This window comes from Ahaetulla prasina, chromosome 5 (genome assembly GCF_028640845.1).
Source record: "Ahaetulla prasina isolate Xishuangbanna chromosome 5, ASM2864084v1, whole genome shotgun sequence".
Classification (NCBI taxonomy): domain Eukaryota; kingdom Metazoa; phylum Chordata; class Lepidosauria; order Squamata; family Colubridae; genus Ahaetulla; species Ahaetulla prasina.
In genome coordinates, this window is record NC_080543.1 from 1,309,265 (window position 1) to 1,328,572 (window position 19,308).

General features: G+C 51.4%; 3 protein-coding genes across 5 annotated transcripts; 2 read left to right on the plus strand and 1 right to left on the minus strand.

Annotated features, from left to right (window-relative positions):
* Nucleotides 1-520: 520 nt before the first annotated feature.
* LOC131199495 (hemoglobin subunit beta-1) lies at nt 521-1,692 on the minus strand. The gene is made up of 3 exons (XM_058185319.1): nt 1,535-1,692; nt 1,224-1,446; nt 521-751 (listed from the first exon to the last, which is right to left on the minus strand). Exons 1-3 carry the CDS (start codon nt 1,624-1,626, stop codon nt 623-625), a joined length of 444 nt encoding a protein of 147 aa, XP_058041302.1. The 5' UTR covers nt 1,627-1,692; the 3' UTR covers nt 521-622.
* A 4,723-nt stretch (nt 1,693-6,415) lies between these two features.
* Nucleotides 6,416-12,565, plus strand: CDCA8 (cell division cycle associated 8). 3 transcript variants are annotated; one of them, XM_058185286.1, is made up of 10 exons: nt 6,416-7,157; nt 7,235-7,363; nt 7,451-7,491; nt 7,605-7,680; nt 8,711-8,835; nt 9,917-9,996; nt 10,695-10,790; nt 10,899-11,025; nt 11,300-11,386; nt 12,062-12,565. In XM_058185286.1, exons 1-10 carry the CDS (start codon nt 7,058-7,060, stop codon nt 12,104-12,106), a joined length of 906 nt encoding a protein of 301 aa, XP_058041269.1. In that variant the 5' UTR covers nt 6,416-7,057; the 3' UTR covers nt 12,107-12,565. The 3 variants fall into 3 exon arrangements, with proteins under 3 accessions (XP_058041269.1, XP_058041270.1, XP_058041271.1); XM_058185288.1 differs by having other exon boundaries at nt 6,729-7,157; nt 10,692-10,790; XM_058185287.1 differs by lacking the exon at nt 7,605-7,680 and having other exon boundaries at nt 7,451-7,495; nt 10,692-10,790.
* A 1,893-nt stretch (nt 12,566-14,458) lies between these two features.
* Nucleotides 14,459-18,039, plus strand: LOC131199481 (olfactory receptor 52B2-like). Its single transcript, XM_058185285.1, has 2 exons — nt 14,459-14,478; nt 16,997-18,039. Exons 1-2 carry the CDS (start codon nt 14,459-14,461, stop codon nt 17,910-17,912), a joined length of 936 nt encoding a protein of 311 aa, XP_058041268.1. The 3' UTR covers nt 17,913-18,039.
* Nucleotides 18,040-19,308: the final 1,269 nt, after the last annotated feature.

The window sequence follows — 19,308 nt, forward strand, 5'->3', positions numbered from 1 at the left end:
CTTTCCAGCGGCCCCACTGAGCCCTCTCGCTCAGAAGGGAGGCAGCCGGAGGCCTCGGGGTCGGGAAGCGCCCCCTCCCCAACTCAGAAGCTCAGGCAGCAGGCCGGGCAGGGAGAAGCTCAGCCGCTGCACCGAGGCCGGGAGGGGGCCACGGAGGCACGAGGAGAAGCCGGACGCTGCAGCCGAGCGCCGCTGTGGCGGGTCTTCCCTGCTGCACCCTTCCCCGACGGCTTCGTGTGCGGCAGAGGCTCGGCAACCTCAGTTACTTAGAAAGAGATGGAGCGAAGCTTTTCCTGACTCAGGTGGAATGAAACCTCTAAGACACACACGCAGCCGCCCCCCCCCGCTCCGGTCGCTTCCATTCCGAGGAGGACCCCCTCCCACCCGGTTTCCTTCTCTGGGGCCCTACTCTCGCCGCCCCAGCAAGGAGGAGATCCCGGCCGCTTCTCTCCCCACCGCCCACCGCCCCTCGGCTTTTTGCCCCCGCCCCCCTGCGCCCAAAAGCTACGGACAGAGTCAGTTCAGTCTGCAAACGGTGACTTTTATTGTCTGAGCAGGTCAGGGGGGCTGGAGTGGCCCCGTCGGGGGGACGAAGGGCGGGCGCAGCCGCTGCGGAGGAGGCCTAGTGGTACCGGTGGGCCAAGCCGTGGGCCACCACCGACACCAGCTTCTGGAAAGCGGCCTGGACGTGCGGGGTGAATTCCTTCCCGAAGTGGGCCGCCAGCACTGTGATCAGGATTTGGCCCAGCAGCTGCAAGAGAAAGAGGCGCTCATGTCATTACCTGGGCGGGCGGGCTGGCTGGGGGCTCTGGGCCCGGCCAGACGCAGTCCCCCCCCCCCAAGCAAAGAGAGCGCGAGGAAGGAATGAACCGGGTGGGGTGGGGAGGTTGCAGAAGAAAGCCGCCGTTGCCCGCTGAGTATCCGAAGTCTCCTCCTGCTCCGAGGAGCCCCTTTCCTCGGCCGCGACCTCCGTCTTTGCAACCGGTTACGAATCCCAAGTGACCCCTGGAAAGGCGGGGGGGGGACTTGGGTGGGTCTAGAAGGAATCCGGACTCTCAGGAGGAGGAGGAAGGACTGGAGGGGGCCGTGGTGTTCTCTGAGCTGGGTGGTTTTCTTGCAGGCGTTTTATGACCCAACTAGGGAACCTCATCAGTGCTACGAGGGAGCGGGGCCCTGTACCCCTCCCGCCCCCAGGGAACCCCTGCCGGGAGGGGCCGCCCCACCTTGAAGTTGACGGGGTCCACGTGCAGCTTGTCGCAGTGCAGCTCGCTCAGCTTGGCGAAGGTCTCCTTGACGCCCTCGGGGTTCTTGACGGCGTCCCCGAAGGCGGTGAAGACCTTCTTGCCGTGGGCCTTGACTTGCGCATTGCTCTGGATGGCCGCCGCGTTGCTTAAGTTGCCGAAGTTGGGGAAGAAGCGCTGGGTCCAGGGGTAGACGATCAGCAGCCTGGAGCGGGCGAGGGGACGGTCAGCGCCCGGCAGGCAGGCGGTCAGTGCTCCCCGCCCTCCCGCCCCCTTCCCTCCGCGGGGCTCACCTGCAGAGGGATTCACCGCCGATGGTGGGCACGTCCACCTTGCTCCAGACGGTGGTGATGGCGCTCTTCTCCTCGGCGGTCCAGTGCACCATGACGGGCGGCTGTGGGTGCTGTTCTCGGGGCTGAAGGAAGGGAAGCAGCCAACGCTGCGGAACCGGCTCCGGGACGGCCTTTTATACCCTGCCTGCCGGGAAAGGAGCCCGGGGGGGGCGGATAGATCTGGGCCGCCCGGGGAGGCGGGGGGAGCCTGCCGGGTGTGGCCCTACCGGGCCAGCCGGAGCCCAAGATAGCTGCCGGGGGCATGGCGGCGCCCGGCTTAGGCCGGGCTCTCCTCTTTTGGCCAGGATCCGCGGGGCCAGGCCGGCCAGGGCTCGGGGCTTCCTTGGGGCTGGTTGAGCGGGGCTAGCCCGGCCACCGTGAGGGCATTGGGAGTCCCCAGCAGGCCTGGGGGGCGGCGGTTTCCAGAAAACTCACCTGCAACTTGGCGGTTGGTCGACTCTGCAGGGCTAGTGGGAAAGCGCCCCCCCCCTCCAAAGCCGCCCCCTTAAATCGGGTGCCATTCCAGTGACAAGGCCACCTCTGGGCCCTTTCCCCACAGCAGAAAAGGTTCCTGCTCCTTCCTCCTGTGCTTCCCTGTCCCAAGAAGGGGGTTGGAGCCAGAGTGGGATGGGGTGAAAGTTTGGGGTCCATACCAGGGAGCCACTAGGGGTGGGGAGGTCCTGTCCAGGGTGGCCCTTAGGGTGCCCCTCTCAACCCAGCCTTCTGCCTGAAAGGGGGTTTATGGTGAGTGAAATCGTCTTTTAGGCCCAAATAGAAAAAACACCACTGAAGAAAAAGATTTTGCATCAGTAAGGGAAACTAAGGGAAGGGAAGCTATCCAAGATGGTGCTCCTATCAGAGGCAGTGTAGTAGCCAGCCAGTGAGGGGGGCGGTCTTCATCTCCAGGATCCTCCTGACCACCTCAGCCTTTGGCTCCAGATGTGCTCCAGCTGCCCAGCCCGTTTCTGGTCATCATCAGACGGGCAGCTGGTCTCCTCTGGCTCTTGGACCAGAGTCAGGAAGCAAAAGCCATGAGACCCAATTCTAAGGGGGTGGCAAGTAGGGAGGCATAACAGAATAACAAGGGGCCTCGGAGGTCTAGTCCAACCCTCAGCTCAAGCAGGAGACTCTAGACCATTTCTGACAAGTGCCTGTCCAGTCTCTTCTTGAAAACCTCCAGTGATGGAGCACCCACTACTTCTGGAGGTTCCTCCGCTTGATTGTTCTCACTGTCAGGAAATTCCTCCTTAGTTCTAGTTTTCTTGTCCTTTAAGAATAGGTCAATCCCTTCATTGCATCTTGGACAATGTCTAGGATTGTCTATGCAGCCGTCGCTACAAAGCACTGGATTTGAAGGGGGTGCGAGGGGGGGCTTGAGTTTTGCTCAGTGCTGGGGATTAGATAACAAAACATAATAACAGAGTTGGAAGGGACCTGGGAGGTCTTCTAGTCCAACCCCCTGCCCAGGCAGGAAACCCTACACTATTTCAGACAAATGGTTATCCAACATTTTCTTAAAAATTTCCAGTGTTGGAGCATTCACAACTTCTGCAGGCAAGTTGTTCCATTGATTAATTGTTCCAACTGTCAGGAAATTTCTCCTTAGTTCTAAGTTTCTTCTCTCCTTGATTAATTTCCACCCATTGCTTCTTGTTCTACCCTCAGGTGCTTTGGAGACTAGTTTGATTCCCTCTTCTTTGTGGCAACCCCTGAGATATTGGAACACTGCTATCATGTCTCCCCTAGTCCTTCTTTTCATTAAACTAGGCATACCGAGTTCTTGCAACCGTTCTTCATATGTTTTAGCCTCCAGTCCCCTCATCATCTTTGTTGCTCTCCTCTGCACTCTTTCTAGAGTCTCAACATCTTTTTTACATCGCGGCAACCAAAACTGAATGCAATATTCCAAGTGTGGCCTGAATGCAATATTCCAAGTGTGGCCTTACCAAGGCATTATAAAGTGGTATTAACACTTTACATGATCTTGATTCTATCCCTCTGTTTATGCAGCCCAGAACTGTGTTGGCTTTTTTGGCAGCTGCTGCATACTGCTGGCTCATATCTAAATGGTTGTCCACTAGGACTCCAAGATCCCTCTCAGAGTTACTACTATTGAGCAAAGTACCACATATCCGGTACCTGTGCATTTTGTTTTTTTGGCCTAAATGTAGAACCTCACTTTTTTCACTGTTGAATTTCATTTTGTTAGATAGCGCCCAATGTTCAAGTCTGTCAAGATCTTTCTGTATCTTGAGCCTATCTTCTGGAGTGTTGGCTATTCCTGCCAGCTTGGTGTCATCTGCAAATTTGATGAGTTTCCCATCTATCCCCTCGTCTAAGTCATTGATGAAGATGTTGAAGAGTACTGGGCCTAAAACAGAGCCTTGGGGTACTCCACTGCATACTTCCCTCCATGTGGATGTAGTTCCGTTGAGGACTACACGTTGAGTTCGGTTGGTCAGCCAGTTACGAATCCATCTGGTGGTGGTGCTGTCTAACCCACGTTTTTCTACTTTATCTAGTAGTAGGTTATGGTCTATTTTATCAAATGCTTTACTGAAGTCCAAGTAAATTATATCGACAGCATTCCTCTGGTCTACTCATTTTGTCATTTTGTCAAAAAATGCAATGAGATTAGTCTGGCATGATCTTTTTGATATGATGTATCATATGATATATTCACAACGGAAGTTTAATCAAATTTAAGCTTGAATGGTTGACTTCTAAGGGGTACAAATGCTTATAAAAACTGAATGAGTAAAAGCACAAAAAGGAAGTAAGTCAGAAACTGAATAGTTTTTTTTCTTTTTTCCTCCTTTTATCATCTATTGATACTTTAATTGCAGTCAAATTTGCTTTAACTTCTCTTTTCTTTTTTAATATGCTGTGGAGATTTTAATACCGAGTAATCAGTTTAAGACTGACAGCTTTATCGTGCTGTACAACAAATACTTTAATGAAATATGCAGCAGTTATTTATAGACGTAGTCCTCAAGTTACGATCATAATTGAACCCAAAATTTATGTTGTTAAGTGAGACATGTGAATTTTGCCCCGTTTTATGACTTTTCTTACCACCTTTGTTAAATGAACCACTGCATTTTTTAAGTTAGTAACATGAATCAGGTGCCAAGCATCTCAATTTTGATCACGTGACTGTTGAGATTCTGCAATTCTGTGAAAAATTGTCATAAGTCACTTCCTTCAGTGCCAACAGTCCAACAGTCACTAAATGAACTATTATAAGTTGTATTGCATTCTATTTTGGCTGAAAAAACTAAATAACCCTACTTTTTATTAACTAAGATGGATAATCTTTTTTTGTATCCTGAATGGTTTAAACTATTTAGGGTGCTAACAATCTTTCCTCAACACGTATGGATACCAATGTATCACAATATAATGTGATATGTCCCTTTTACACCACTACAGTATAAAAAATGTTCCAATAATGATGATGCTGATGGTGGTGGTGACCCTGTGGATCATTTTTTAGCCCTGATATCTACATTTTCCTTCAGCTGAGCCATCCTGAAGCCCTTTCAGACTTAACTAAGGAGCCACGGATTGTAATTCATATTCCAGTGACTTGTGCAAAGCCGGAAAGAGCAGATATTTGAGCATGTTAAATTGATGTAATTATTCCCGTTTATGTTCGTTGTTGTTCACTTTGTTGTTCTAATATTCTACTTCTCTTCTGCTTACACACTTTTCCATTTTACTTCCTTCTTAGTAGTCCTCGACTTACAACCACAATTGAGCCCAAAATTTCTCTTGCTATGTGAAACATAGCAAAGTGAGTAACATGGTTGTTAAGTGAATATGGCTTCCCCCACTGACTTCGCTTGTCAGAAGGATGCACATGTCACACTTATGACCGTTGCAATATCCCTTTGGTCACAGTCAAAATTTAGATGCTTGGCTTGGCACATTTATGATGGTCAGTGTTCTGGGGCCACATGTTCACTTTTTGCGACCTTCTGGCCAGCAAACTCAATGTGGACTATTGAGTCACTGTGACAAGAAGTCATTCAATGGAGCAAAACTCATTTTAGAATCAGAATAGAGCTGGAAGAGACCTTGGAGGTCTTCTAGTCCAGCCCCCTGCACAAGCAGGAGATTCTATACCATTTCAGAGAAATGTCTGTCCAGTCTCTTCTTAAAACCCCCCAGTGATGAAGAACCTGCAACTCCTGATGGCAAGCTGTTCCACTGGTTAATTGTCCTCACTGTTAGGAAGTTTCTCCTCAATTCCAGGTTGCTTCTCTGCTTGGTTACAATTTCCATCCCTTGCTTCTTGTCCTGCCTTCAGGTGCTTTGGAGAGTAATTTGACCCCACTCTTTGTGGCAGCCCCATAAATACTGGAAGACTGCTACCATGTGGCAGGATGCTAACTGTGGTCCTTCTTTTCTCTAGACAAATGTTTCACTTAGCAATATAAATTTAGGGCTCAGTTGTGGTTGTAACTTGAGGACTACCTCTGTTCTGAGATGGAAATGTAGGCTTATGGTTACTGGCAAGGGGAGAGGACCTAGAACGCCTCAAGGGATGCAAAGGGATCTTGTGTTGGAGAAGATCAGAGGGAACAAGGAGGAAGAGGCTGCCAGGTTCTGATAAGGGCATCGCCCACTTCAGCACCATGCCCAGGTCTGCAAGCGCCTGACAAGCTCCAGAGAAGGCAAGGCCCATGGGAGGGGGGAGGAGCAGAGGGAGATGTCCAAGCCCAGGGAGCCCTTCCCCAGGAGAGCCTTGCCCCCAGAGGGGCAGGGATGGGAAGCCGACAGCAGAGGGCCAACCCGGGGGTTCTGCCGCTCTGCCCAGACGTGGAGGGGGGGGGAAGGGGGGAATCAGGAAAGTGGGGCAGCCCATTCTGCTCTGCCTGGAGCCAGCAAGCCAGGCTGCCCGCTCGGTCCCACGGGGGACTCCTCGGGAGCTTTGCAGGGCGGCTTTGGGCGGGCAGGACACGAATCACCCAGAGGAGCCGATTCGAAACTGTCCCAGCAGAGCGGCTTGAATTCAGGGGCCCTGGGCGAGACTAGAAGACCTCCAGGGTCCCTCCGGCCCTACGGTTCCATTCATTCTGCAGCTCTGGGGGTCGTTCCAGCGCTCCGCTCATTCTGGCCCCCTCCCCAGCCCCGCCGCTCTTCTGACTCCTTGACTGCAAGCCCGGGGAAGAGCCGGAGCCAATCCAGCCCGCCGATCTCGGCGTGGCCCCCTTTTCTCGCCTGGGGAGCCTGAGCCCCCCCCCCGAGAGCCCCCCAAGTGCCTGGACGACCCCCGCGGGCTCCAGAGGCGGGCGGGGAGCCACGTGCAAAGCGCCGCTGGGCGGGGCGAAGGGCGGAGCCGGCTCTCGGCCACGCCCCTCTCGCGCGGGGCAGGCCGGGAGTGGCGGAGCGCGCCTCATCCCGATTGGCCCGGCGGGGCGCGCGCCAAGTTTGAACCGCCGCCGCCGCCGCCTTCCTCCCTCCGGCTCCACTCCCGCCATGGCGCCCGGCAAGAAGAGGCCGACGGCCCGGGGCGCCCCGAAGGCCTCGGCGCTGGACAAGCGGCTGAACGCCTTCCTGAAGGACTTCGACCGCGAGGGTGAGGCGGAGGGAGGGAAGAAGGGAGCGGAGCGGAGGGGGGCCGGGGCCGGGCTGTGACCGGAGCGCCTTTTGCAGTGCGAGCCCGGCTGGCGCAGGGGCAGGTGGCGGGCGAGAGCCTGAAGAAGAACGCGGAGAAGCTGAGCAACATGGAGGTGCTGCGGCTGCCGCTTCCGCTGCGCAAGATGAAATGGCCGGCCTTCCTGGGTAGGTCTCGACACCCCCCAGGCCCGCCTTGCACAACCCCCGCCCGCTCGCTCGCTAATCCCCCCCCTTCTTTCCTCCCCCTTGCAGCCCTCGGAAGCAGCGACAAGGCCATGGAGCGGGTGGCCTCGGTCAGTGAGTAGCCGAGGGGAGGGAGGGCTGGGCTAGGCTGGGGGGTGGTGAGTGAGGCCGCCTACCGCCCCCCCCTTCTGAGATCTGCCCGGGCTCCTTGTCTCCCCTGCAGAGCGAGGTGGACATCTCGGAGATTACCCTGCTGGCCTCCAGGGCCATCCGGACGCCCTTCCGGACCGCTAAGAAAGGTCAGGGGTGGGGCAGGGGAAGAGAGCCCGCCTGATGCTCTCACGGCGCCCAGCTGTGGAATCGAGCGCGGGATCCCGAAACCGCGAAGCCAGGCTCACCTGCAGTGTTTATTCAATCGGAGAGGAGGGAGGGGCTCTCCCAGATAAAACGATGCACTGACATTTATACATTTCAGGAAACGGGGAGAGGGTGGTGCAGCCATGCATCATCATCCCAGCCACTGTCTGTCCACTGCAGGAGGAAGGCCCCTCCTGCATGGTTCCAACCCAGGCAGTCCTGAGCGTCCCTTGTGGTTGTTGGGCCAGCGATACCTGCTGATGTCCATCTTGTTTTAGGCCTCTCTTATCAAGAGGGATCCATTCTATGACTGCCTTGGTCCATCTGCCGCCAGGTCTTTCTTCTGATACATATGTGTATATACACGTGTGTATGTATGTGCCTGTGTATACATACATATGCATGTCTTCTGATACAGTCATACATTTGATAGGTGATATAAGCATCAATAGTCATAATTAACGAGCTTCAAATTATTTCCCCACCCTTCGAGAAAAAGTTAGTTAGTCCTCGACTTACGACCACAACTGAGCCCAACATTTCTGTTGCTGGGACAGCTGTCAAGTGAACTTTGTCCCATTTTACGGCTTTTCTTGACACAGTTGTTAAGGGAATCATTGCAGTTGTTAAATTGGCAGCATGGTCCACCTTGGTTTTGATGGCCAGAAGGTTCCAAAAAGGGGATCGCGTGGCCCCAGGACACTGACCGTCATAAATATGAACCGGTTGCCAAGCACTGAAATTTGGATTATGGGACCATAGGGATACTGCAATGGTCCCAAGTCCCATTTTTTCAGTGCCATCGAACTTCAAATGGTCACTAAATGAAGCAAGTCAAGGACTACTTGCATTGCCTTAATAAAGAGAAATGTTACATCACCATGCCTGCTGGGAACTAAGCATTTCAAAGTTGCCTGCCTGCATCTTGCTCCCCTTCCTTCCTTTCTCCAAGAATGCGTCTTCCCCCCACAGCCAAGCAGGCCATCGAGACCATCAATGAAGAGATGGAGGCGTCTCTGCTGCCCGCAGGCAAGAAATCCAGGCAGGAGAACCAGGCGGCTGTGGATCCAGAGGTGGCACCCCAGAAGCCGGAGAAGGTAAACCTCTCTGTCCTTCCGGGGACCTCCTTCTTGGCCAAAGGCTCCCTCTAGATCCCTGCCGCTTGAGTGCTGTTTCTACCTTAAGAAAGCAGGCAGCCGGGGGAGGTGGGGCGGGCTCGAAAGATTCTGCCTGAGAACGGATCTTTCTCTACCAAGTCCCCTACACTCCCAGGGAAGAATAGGATGTTAATAGGTAATAGATGTTAATAGGTTTGGGGACACACACGGTGGCTCATGGGCTAGGACGTTGAGCTTGTTGATCAAAAGGTCGGCAGCTCAGCGGTTCGAATCCCTAGTGCTGCCGTGTAACGGGTTGAGCTCCCGTTACTTGTCCCAGCTTCTGCCAACCTAGCAGTTTCGAAAGCATGTAAAAATGCAAGTAGAAAAAATAGGGACTACCTTGGTGGGAAGGTAACAGCGTTCCGTGTGCCTTTGGCGTTGAGTCATGCCGGCCACATGACCACGGAGACGTCTTCGGACAGCGCTGGCTCTTCGGCTTTGAAACAGAGATGAGCAGCGCCTCCTAGAGTCGGCAATGACTAGCACGTATGTGCAAGGGGAACCTTTACATTTACCTTTAGGTATTAAAGTTGTAAAATGAATGGTTGCAGATTTGGGTATAGCTAATCTAGAGAAAAGAAGGACTAGGGGTGGCATGGTAGCAGTCTTCCAGTATTTGAGAGGATGCCACAAAGAAGAGGAGTACCCCTCTTCTCCAAAGTACCAGAAGGCAGGACAAGAAAGTGGGAAATCAGTCAAGGAGAGAAAAAAACTGGAATTAAGGAGAAAGTTCCTAACAATTAGTGAGGACAATTAACCAGTGGAACACCTTGCCGCTAGAAGTTGTGGGTGAAGAGACTGAACAACCGTTTGTCTGAAATGATATAGGGTCTCCGACTTGAGCAGGGGGTTGGACTAGAAGACCTCCTCGGTCCCTTCTAGCTCTATTCTGAATGAAATGGATGGATGGATGAGTGAGCTACGACCTTGAAAGAGGTTGGGGCTTGCAAGCTCTTGGTGAATCCCCTGGCCACACAGCAAGGGGCAGGCAGAGTCATACCTCCCTCTTGTGTTCCAGGTTCAAACCTCAACCAAAAGGCCTCCAAATTCCAAGAGGGCCCGGCCCCCTTCATCCCGAGCCAAGAATTTCCGAAAAAGGTAATGGGCGGGAAGCCGTGAACAACCCAGCTCAGACCAGCAAGGACTCCACAGTACAACCCAGAGCTACAAATATTCTCTTCTATCGGAGATTGAAACGGGGTTGAACTAAGCCCTGGGAACGGAGGTGAAGGGTGCCCGATGGGTTGTCCTTCCGAGAGACCTTGAGGCTCTCTTGAAGCTCCTTAAAAGATGCCAGGCAGAAGAAGGTCCTTGGCAGGAAGATCTGGGGGTATTGGAAGGCCGCAGAGGTGCCCAAAAAGCCAGCGCACTCCCTGGGCTGCATGAGTGGGAGGAATGGGGTGAAGATGAAGCAAGGGAAGAGCCAGTTGTGGCTCCTCTGTCCCTGGAGGTTTCCAAGAAAAGTCTGGGCAGGAATTCCTCTGGGATGGGCAGAGCGGAATCGGAATAGAGGACCCCCGAGGTGCCTCCCAGCGCTAAGATGTTGTAATTTCTTCTAGAGGGCAGGACAACATTTGCAATTTGAGTTATAGAAGCCCTCTCTTAAATGAGACTAGCGGTCTAGTGAGGCGGGGGGGCTTGTCTTCCCTATCTTGTCTCCTGAGGGGGTATAATTGGAATAAGTGTGTTGAGCAAGGGGGTGGACTTGATGCCCTCAAGGTCCTTTCAAGCCAAGAATTCCAGTCTAGAGCTCTGGCAGCACTGACACGGCTGCTGCTTCTGCTGTGTTTTAGCAGGCTCAGCAAAGTGAACCCCATCACTCCAGCCAGCCAAGGGAACCCCACAAAAGCTGCCACACCTCTGTTCACACCTGCTGGCAAGTTTGACTCCAGGTGAGCCCTTCTGCCAGGCAGGTCTCTAGGGCTGCCTCCAGTGCGGGGCTGGGTGCCAGAAGCTCTGGGGAGGGCTGGCCTCCTGATCTTGCCTGCTTCTGCCCCCAGCGTTTTCAGGACACCCGGCCTGCGGGCCCCTGCTGCCCACGAGCGGGTCTTCAGCATCTCTATGAACGGCAGCCCCCTGGCAGACAGGAGCGAAGTCTCCCTCATGGTGCCCCTGGGCGGAGGAGAGGTGAGGACCTTCAGGCACGTGGGTGGGTGGGTGGGGAGGAGTGTGGAAGACACCTTTGCCCAGAGGGGCAGACCTCTCTCCTCTCCCCGGGATGGAGGGTGGGGCACTTGAGGGGCTTCTGTTTCTCACACAGGCATCCCAGCTCCACCTCGGCATGGTCTGGGGGTCCTTGTGGCTCCTGCATGAATTGGGGGAAATTGGTGGGGTTAGGAGAGCTTGTTCCGCCTATCCAGAAAAGCTGCTCCAGAGTAAAGTCCTTTTGTTTTCTGCCCAGAACTTCCGGATCAGGGCCAGCGAGCTCTCGGAGAGGGACCTGAAGGGGCTGAGCGCACAAGCCCTGTGCAGCGTGAAGAAGCTGTCGGTAGGCTTGGCTGTTTTTCTCTGTTATTCCTGGAGGCCCAGCGGCCTACCCCTTTCCGGGTTCCTTGGAGCCTTCCCAAATGCCTGGGGTCTCCCCGGAGGGAGGGTTGGCCTCTTGATTCCCAGGGACCCCTTTATGGGGATTCGCTCACTGACTTCAGACAGCCGCCCCTCTTGCATAAGCCGCTCTGGGGGTGAGCAGAGGCAAAAACATAAAATAACAGCAGGAATAAAACACAGAAGCCAAGGCCGCCAGCGCAGGGGGGCTGGGGACCGACTCCATTTCATGGCACCCAGAGAAGCTGGGAAGAAATCTGTTGCGGTGCAGAGGCTGGGCCTCGAGTGCCAGAAGAGGCTGTTGTGGCTCTGTGGCCTCTGCGGGTTGGCAGATTGGGGACAGCTTTGCTGGGTGGAGGAAGAATTGGAGGGGAGGGGGCCGTTGCTGAGATGCCTCCTCCTGAGAGGGCTGAGGCTGCATCCCCATTCCTCCCCCCCCACCCTTTGCGGCTTTCCATCTTGAGCAGGATGGGCCCTTCTCCATCCCGGCTCCTTCCAGGAGGAGTTGGGATGGCAACTTTCAGCTGGGCAGTTGCAGCTGGCCACTCTAGGGACCCATGCGGGGCATTTCCTGCAAGGAGGACCCTCTGACCCCCTGCCCTGGCTCCTCTCCTTCCAGAGTCAACTTGAGTACTTGTGTAGCAGGCTGGGCAGCCATAAGTAAAGAGGCTTTCGATCAGCTGGCTGTCGCTTCAGTCCTGGCCTGGGAAAGGGAAGGGAAGATGTGGCTCAAGGATGTCCTCCAAAGGCTGCAGGGGGCAGGAGCTGGACCTCTGAGGATCTCCGCCTACTCTGTGTGTCCTGCAGAACCCCCCTTGTGTTGCTCTCTTTGGGGAGGCCCTCTGTTTGAAAGGGCTTACATTTTGTCTGAGGCAGGGAGGGCCCCAGGTCACTTCCTGCTTCTCTCAGTTACCCCCGTGGGTGGGTGGGGGAGGGTGGCAGGCGTAAGAGCAGGACCTGGGCCCTTCACAGCTGGATGAATGCCGGCTGTTTTCTCTCTCTCCAGGGGGGTCTTTCCTTTCCCAGCCCTTGTGTGGCTTTCTATTTATTTTCCATGGGGTGGAAATGGGACACCATTTAGGTATTATTTTTGTATTTTACAATAAAGTTTGTTGTCATCTTCAAGGTCATTGTGTGGCTTCTTGGGATCATTCTGAGCCTGGGGGGGGGGGCTCTCACACCTCCCCTGGTCCCATCCCCTGCTGCCGGTTGTCCTCTTTCCTTCCAAAAATGGAGGTTTGGTTGGCTCCAGTCAATGCTGAGAGACGCTCGTCCGTCTGCAGAGGGTCCACATGGGGAGCCCGGAAGAGGCCCTGGTGCTGCCTGGAGAAGAGACGACTGCAGGGAACCATAGTGGCCAGCTGGACTAGGGACAAAGTCTTGGAGTCCACAGGATGAGGCACCTGAAAGGAAGGAACTGCAGAGTTAGGGCTTCCCGATCAGGGCCTTATTCTGCTTTGCTTGGGCCCTTTCTGGCTCCTGGTGCTGAAAGGCAGACCTGGAGACCCCAGAACAGGTTCAGCGAAGCTCTTATCAAGCAGCTAGAAACGGTCTCTACGGAGACTGAGCAGATGAGGAGGGTATGTTCTCTGGTGGCCTGAAGGCGATTTTGCTGCTGATGCACTTGGGGCGAATCCCCAGGAGACAGGCAGGGAGTTCTGTTTAGGCCTGGAAGCTGGCTGGGTGTCTCCTCCCAACCACCTCACAGAATTGTGGGAAGAAGAAAAAGAAATATTAAATATTTACTGTCTTAATCTATAAAAATAATAAAACTGGGCTATAAATTAAAATTTTAAAAGATGAATGTTACAAAGCACACGTGATGAGCACAAAAGTACTGAGGCGTATGCAGTTGCATCGGAGGACACGAGTGCAGCTGCGTACTCACAACCTTTGCATGGGAAGAGTCCCTGCATGTGTTTCACACGTATGGTGCCTTCATTGTCCCGAGTTGCTTTTAGTGAGGAGGGCAACCAAATACCATTTAATCATAAAGTGGTCATCCAGACCAATTGTGGTGCACAACAACCTTTGACATTGGATTCCACTTCTCGGGCTCAGCAAGAGAACGATTGGTGTTCTGGGTCTGAGGCCACCTGATAGTTCAAAAAATACAAAAAATAAAAATAAATAAATAAGCGAGCAGATTTCCTGGGGAACTGAGTTTTCTTTTTCCTTTTGGCCCAGCCCAAGATTGACCCCTCTCTGATCCACAAGAAGTCTGGTGGCCACACATTTTCTCCCCAAGGTCACCCTGGTGAAACACACCAAGTCCTCTCCCCCAGCAGAGTTAGTCAGAGGGGCAGCTAGTGGGAGGGGGGGTTATTCCACCCATAGGAAGCAGCTGCCCTCTTGGAACCCCTCCTAGGGGGCCATTCAAGCATCCTCTAACTGGCCACAGGGGACTCTTCTTTCCTTGGAAAAAACCACCAGCGGACGTGAAGTTGAAAACAGCCACCTGGGAATTGAGGTGTGCTCAGTTTCTCCACCATTTGGGGCAGAGGGAGCTTGTCCTCTTGCCAATTTCTGCCTGAAGATGAGAAAAGTGGGTCCTTGGAGTCCCCATGAAAGCTGGATAAATCATCTTTTTCCTTGCACGGTTGAGTCCTTTCTCCTCACCTGAAGAAGCTCCTCAACTCCATTCAAGAGCTGCTTCCATCTCCCTCTGCTGGTGAGTCCCTTCTAGCCAGCCTATTGCCCACTTTGGGCACCGGCCTAAGGACGGATTCTGTAAACCAGGGGGGTCCAACCTTAGCAACTTTAAGACTTGTGGACTTCCAGACTCCCAGAAATCTCCAACCAGCATAGCCTTTGTCAAGTTTGGAGATCCCTGCTGTAAACCGAAGGCTGTTTTTCTTTGGGACTGCCAAATGCACAAAGGAGATGGTAACATGGAAATATTGGTTTATTGGAGATAGCAATAAAAGAATGTTTTGCAAGAATTGGGGCAACCAACCATGGTTGGAATTTGGGACATGACATTTCTTCGAGGTATCATTTCCCACCTGGAATCTAGATGAGTGAGAATCTTACTGAGTGAGATAATCCATGTCTGATGCGGGAAAATGCCTGTGTTTTTATGGCCTCACCAAGTCTAGTCATGTAAATAATCTTAATTATTAAATAATAAAGTTATCATTATGCAAAATTAATTATATGCTAATTATGCTATACTTAACAGCATAATTTAGCCAAAATAGACTACTGTATTGATAATGGCAAAAAGTTGCTTTTCAAAAAAAAAAGGAAGGGCTGTTAAGCATTATTTATTTATTAGTTTGTCAATTATGTATAAGATAATATCTACAGATTCATATAGCAGATACGAATATGAACATGGACGTGAACGAGGGAACTGAATGCAAATAAATGGGGACAGTAGGACAGGGAGGGTAGGCATGCTGGTGCGCTTATGCATTCCCCCTTTTCGGACCTCTTAGGAATAGGGGGAGATCCACGGTAGACAGTTTAAGGTTGAAGCTGTGAGGGTTTGAGGATATAACAACAGAGTCAGGTAGAACATTCTAGGCGTTGACCACTGTTGCTGAAGTCGTATTTTCTGCTATCAAGTTTGCAGCAGTTTACCTTGAGTTTGTATCGATTGTTTGCCCGTGTACTATGCTTAGATCAGACCGCAGGCAGCACAGTTCCAGATTGTCCAAGCCCAAAATTTCAAGCTTGGTGGCATAAGGGATTCTATTGTGAATAGAGGAGAGGAGAGGAGGACTCTTCTCGTGAAATACCTCTGAACCCGCTCAATCGTATTAATGTCCGATATACAGTGTGGATTCCAGGCAGACAAGCTATATTCGAGAATAGGTCTGGCAAAGGTTTTCTATGCCCTAATTAGTAATACAATGTTACTGGAGAAGAAGCTTCGCAAAATTAGGTTAACAATTCTTAATGCCTTTTTGGCAATGCTGTTACAGTGGGCTCTGGGGCTTAGATCGTTTGAGATCAGTACTCTTAGATCCTTGACAGAATGAGGGTCGTCTACGAGGTTGTTGCCACCCAACTTGTATTTGGTTTTCTGATTTTTATTGCCAATGTGTAAGACAGAACATTTGTTAATTGAGATTTGGAGTTGCCAAAAGCACAACCATTCTGACACATGGTCAAGGTTGCTTTGTAGGGCAGCAGCATTGTCAGTGGTGTTAAGTAATTTTACGTCATCAGCCTAACGGGGGGGAATGTTAAGGCCAACCTCTTCAATATGTTCTTCAGTTCAGTCTTTGTCGACAGCAATGGCTGCTGCCCCATATTTCCTAGTCGTACCATAACTAATTGTAACGATTTACTACATATTGATTTTACAGTAGATAACGTTGAAATGGCACTACGTAACCTAAAGCCACCTCTGTCTCTTGGCCCTGATCGATTATGTGCCTACTTCTTAAAAAAGCTTGTCACCGCCATAGCTGAGCCTCTATGCACAATCCATGAGGTATCTTTCAGAGCCAGCTCCTTGCCCGATCTATGATCATTATCCACGGTCATGCCTATCTTTAAAAAGGGAGACCCTAGACTAGTAGAAAATTACAGACCAATCTCATACCATCTTCACCTGTAAAGTCATGGAATCAATTATAAACCAATCCATTCAACCAAGACACAACCAAGAGCTTGGCTGTGTTTTCCTCCTGAACTCTCAGAATCACAGGGTTGGAAGGGACCTTGGAGGTCTTCTAGACCAACCCCCCTGCTCAAGCAGGAGACTCAATACCATTCCAGAGAAATGATTGTCCAGTCTCTTCTTGGAAACCTGCAGTGATAGAGAACCCACAATTTTTGGAGGCAAGCTGTTCCATTGGTTAATTGTTTTCATTGTCAGGAAATTCCTCCTTAATTCTAGGTTGCTTCTCTCCTTGCTTAGTTTCCATCCGTTGCTTCTTGTCCTGCCTTCAGGTGCTTCAGAGGATATGTGGAGTCCTTTTTCTCTGTGGCAGTTCTAGGTCGGGTTTTCCAAAGTCAGCTAGCAGGCAATTTCTCTGTATTTACAAACAAGAGTTTCCAGAGGGAAGAAAAGAATCCAATACACTGTATTGGGTTTCTTTCTGGTCCAAATTCTTGGAATAGAGTAGAGCTGGAAGAGTCTTGGAGGTCTTCTAGTCCAACCCCCTGCTCAGTCAGGAGACCCTACAATTTGAGGCAAGGGGCTGTTGTTCCACTGGCTAATTGTCCTCACTGTGAGGAAGTTTCTCCTTAGTTCCAGTTGCTTCTTTCCTAGATTAGTTTCCCTCCACTGTTTCTTGTCCTCTTTCTTCATTAAGAGTGTTTCAATAATGTTTCTTCATTAGCTTCTTTGACGTACTTCTCAAAATATTGCCTCGTCACTCATCACAGCATCATATCTTAGAAATTCTAGCAAGGTAATTTTTACTAATGAAGTGGCTGCTTCCCTCTGAGTTAAAGCTATGGCCCCTGCGGGTGTAACTACACCTCTCCACCTTCTTTCTCCCTCCTTCGGTAGAGTCCTCCACCAGAGGATTGGACCCTGGACTTGGGTGCAATGAGTCAACATGCTTCAGGAACCCCAACAGCCCAGCAACCAGAGCAACCTCCCTCCTGCTTCCTTCATCCTGGTCGGCATCCCTGGCCTGGAGGAATACCACAGCTGGATGGCGGTGGCCTTCTGCCTGATGTACCTCTTTGCGCTTCTGGGAAACCTCTCCCTGCTCTTCCTCATCCGAATGGAGCACAGCCTCCACGAGCCCATGTACCTCTTCTTGGCCATGCTGGCAGTGGCCGACTTGACCTTGTCGTCCTCCACTGTGCCCAAAACCTTGAGCGTCCTCTGGTCCTACTCCAAGGAAATCTCCTTTGATGGCTGCCTTGCCCAGATGTTCTTCACCCACATCAGCTTCATTGCAGAGTCCACCATCCTGCTGGCCATGGCTTTTGATCGCTACGTTGCCATCTGCTGGCCACTGCAATACACCTCCATCCTGTCTCCCTCCATGGTGGCCAAGACCGGCTTGGTGGCTCTGGTCAGGAGTTTCTGTGTGATGTTCCCGACCATCTTCCTCCTCAAGAGGCTGCCTTACTGTGGGAAAAGGGTGATGCCCCACTCCTACTGCGAGCACATGGGCATTGCCCGCATGGCCTGTGCCAATATCGCTGTCAACATTTGGTACGGCTTTGTGACAACCCTTCTGTCTCCCGGCTTAGACGTTTTCCTCATTGCTGCTTCTTACCTCCTGATCCTCAGAGCTGTCTTCAGGTTTCCTTCCAAAGACACCCGCCTGAAGGCCCTGGGGACCTGCGGCTCTCACGTCTGCGTCATCCTGATGTTTTACACCCCAGCCTTCTTCTCCTTCTTTGCCCACCGGTTCGGCCATGGCATCCCCCAGGCTGTCCTCATCCTCCTGGCCAATCTCTACCAACTGCTGCCACCAATGCTCAACCCCGTGGTCTATGCCGTAAAAACCCAGCTGATCTGGAAGAGGCTCAGCAGGGCCTTCGGCAAGTGAGGCAGGGGTCCCCACTGCACCCACAAACGAGGTGGGGGCGGAGGAGCCAACTTCACCAACCCTCATTTCTGTTGCTTGGATGGAGTTTTGCACCGTGAGAAAACGGTTGGACTCCACTCCATCCTATCAAAAGCATTTTTATTGTCCTCCTCCTCCTTTCTTTTGGTCTGAGTTAAGGTTGATAAAGAGCGTGCTACTTTTCTGCCAAACAGGTGACATTTTTTGTTTCCTATTAAAATGATGAGGTTTTTTTCCTTTACTTTCTTTTCAATATTCTGAGTACCACATTCCAAAATGTTTTCAATTTTCACTTTGAAAATTAAGCTTTGGAGGTATTCTATATGGCCTCTATAAATGCTCTTCTGAGGACCAATGGAGTTACCTGGTTTACCAGGTAAACCAGACAGGAGACGCAACTAGATGAGCTAATTCTACTTTATGGCATAGTGACACTATGCAAGGTGTGTTGTACCTTCAGAAAGGTACAGATTTCCCATCTCCATTTTAACCATTCGATCAATTAGGGAAGATTCTTCCTCCAATATTAAGCCACTGGGGCCTCCTTTCTCTCTGGTTTGATTATATTCTAGGCAGCCTCTCTTCCCATCCCTCAAGGTCATCCCTTCCATTCCCATCCCTTCTCCCTCTATCTCCCCCCCCCCTTTCTCTTTCTCTCCTGGTGGAGGTGCTAAAAAAAGCTAAGACTCAGAATGAAATAAGACTTGCAACAAACGTGAAAATAATAATAAAAGAACTTTCTTTCAACATGTAAAAAAGAAGAATAAGTGAAGGAAACAATTGGTCCACTAATGGGAGAAAATGGCAAGAAGGTGACAAACAGCAGGGAGAAAGCAGAACTGCTTCAGTCATAATTTGCATTTGTCGTTGCACAAAATGAAAAAAAATTACTCAACTTGTCAAAAGTGGTACTGTAAAAGATTAACTGTTTTTAATGTCAGCTTCATTTCATGCCTTCCATAAACTTTAGTCTTACAAATTTTAATTTGGCCTCTAATCTCCCTGGATTTTGCAAAATCCTGATGACTGAGCTGCTTCAGCCCTTCACTGGATGATGGCTTTCCCTCTTATTATTTATTGCTATGTTATCATGCTGCGTTTTGTGCAATTGATGTGTTCTGCTCCATTGTACCCCACTAAAAGTCAAGTACGATTGGGGTGGTTTATAGGTATTGTAAATAAAGAATAGTACTAAATAGGAACTGTTCTTCTTTAGTCCCATAAAAGATGCCTGATTATAATAACAGCTACTCTGCATGAACCCTTGTAACTGAAACTCGGCGTAGGAACCAAGAGAAGGCAAATCTGATGTGTCCCCAACCCACCCACCCATTCCATAGAAAGCCCTTCCCCCATCCCAGATCCCTGGCCTTGCCTG

Excerpts from the sequence above, each read along its gene's own strand:
- LOC131199495 (XM_058185319.1), bottom strand. The coding sequence starts at position 1,626 with ATGGTGCACTGGACCGCCGAGGAGAAGAGCGCCATCACCACCGTCTGG. Across the intron at positions 1,447-1,534 it reads GGCGGTGAATCCCTCTGCAG|GCTGCTGATCGTCTACCCCT; the intron begins GTGAGCCCCGCG and ends CGCCCGCTCCAG. Across the intron at positions 752-1,223 it reads TGGACCCCGTCAACTTCAAG|CTGCTGGGCCAAATCCTGAT; the intron begins GTGGGGCGGCCC and ends TTTCTCTTGCAG.
- CDCA8 (XM_058185288.1), top strand. The coding sequence starts at position 7,058 with ATGGCGCCCGGCAAGAAGAGGCCGACGGCCCGGGGCGCCCCGAAGGCC. Across the intron at positions 7,158-7,234 it reads GAAGGACTTCGACCGCGAGG|TGCGAGCCCGGCTGGCGCAG; the intron begins GTGAGGCGGAGG and ends CGCCTTTTGCAG. Across the intron at positions 9,997-10,691 it reads GCCAAGAATTTCCGAAAAAG|CAGGCTCAGCAAAGTGAACC; the intron begins GTAATGGGCGGG and ends GCTGTGTTTTAG.
- LOC131199481 (XM_058185285.1), top strand. The coding sequence starts at position 14,459 with ATGAGTGAGAATCTTACTGA. Across the intron at positions 14,479-16,996 it reads ATGAGTGAGAATCTTACTGA|CAACCTCCCTCCTGCTTCCT; the intron begins GTGAGATAATCC and ends CAGCAACCAGAG.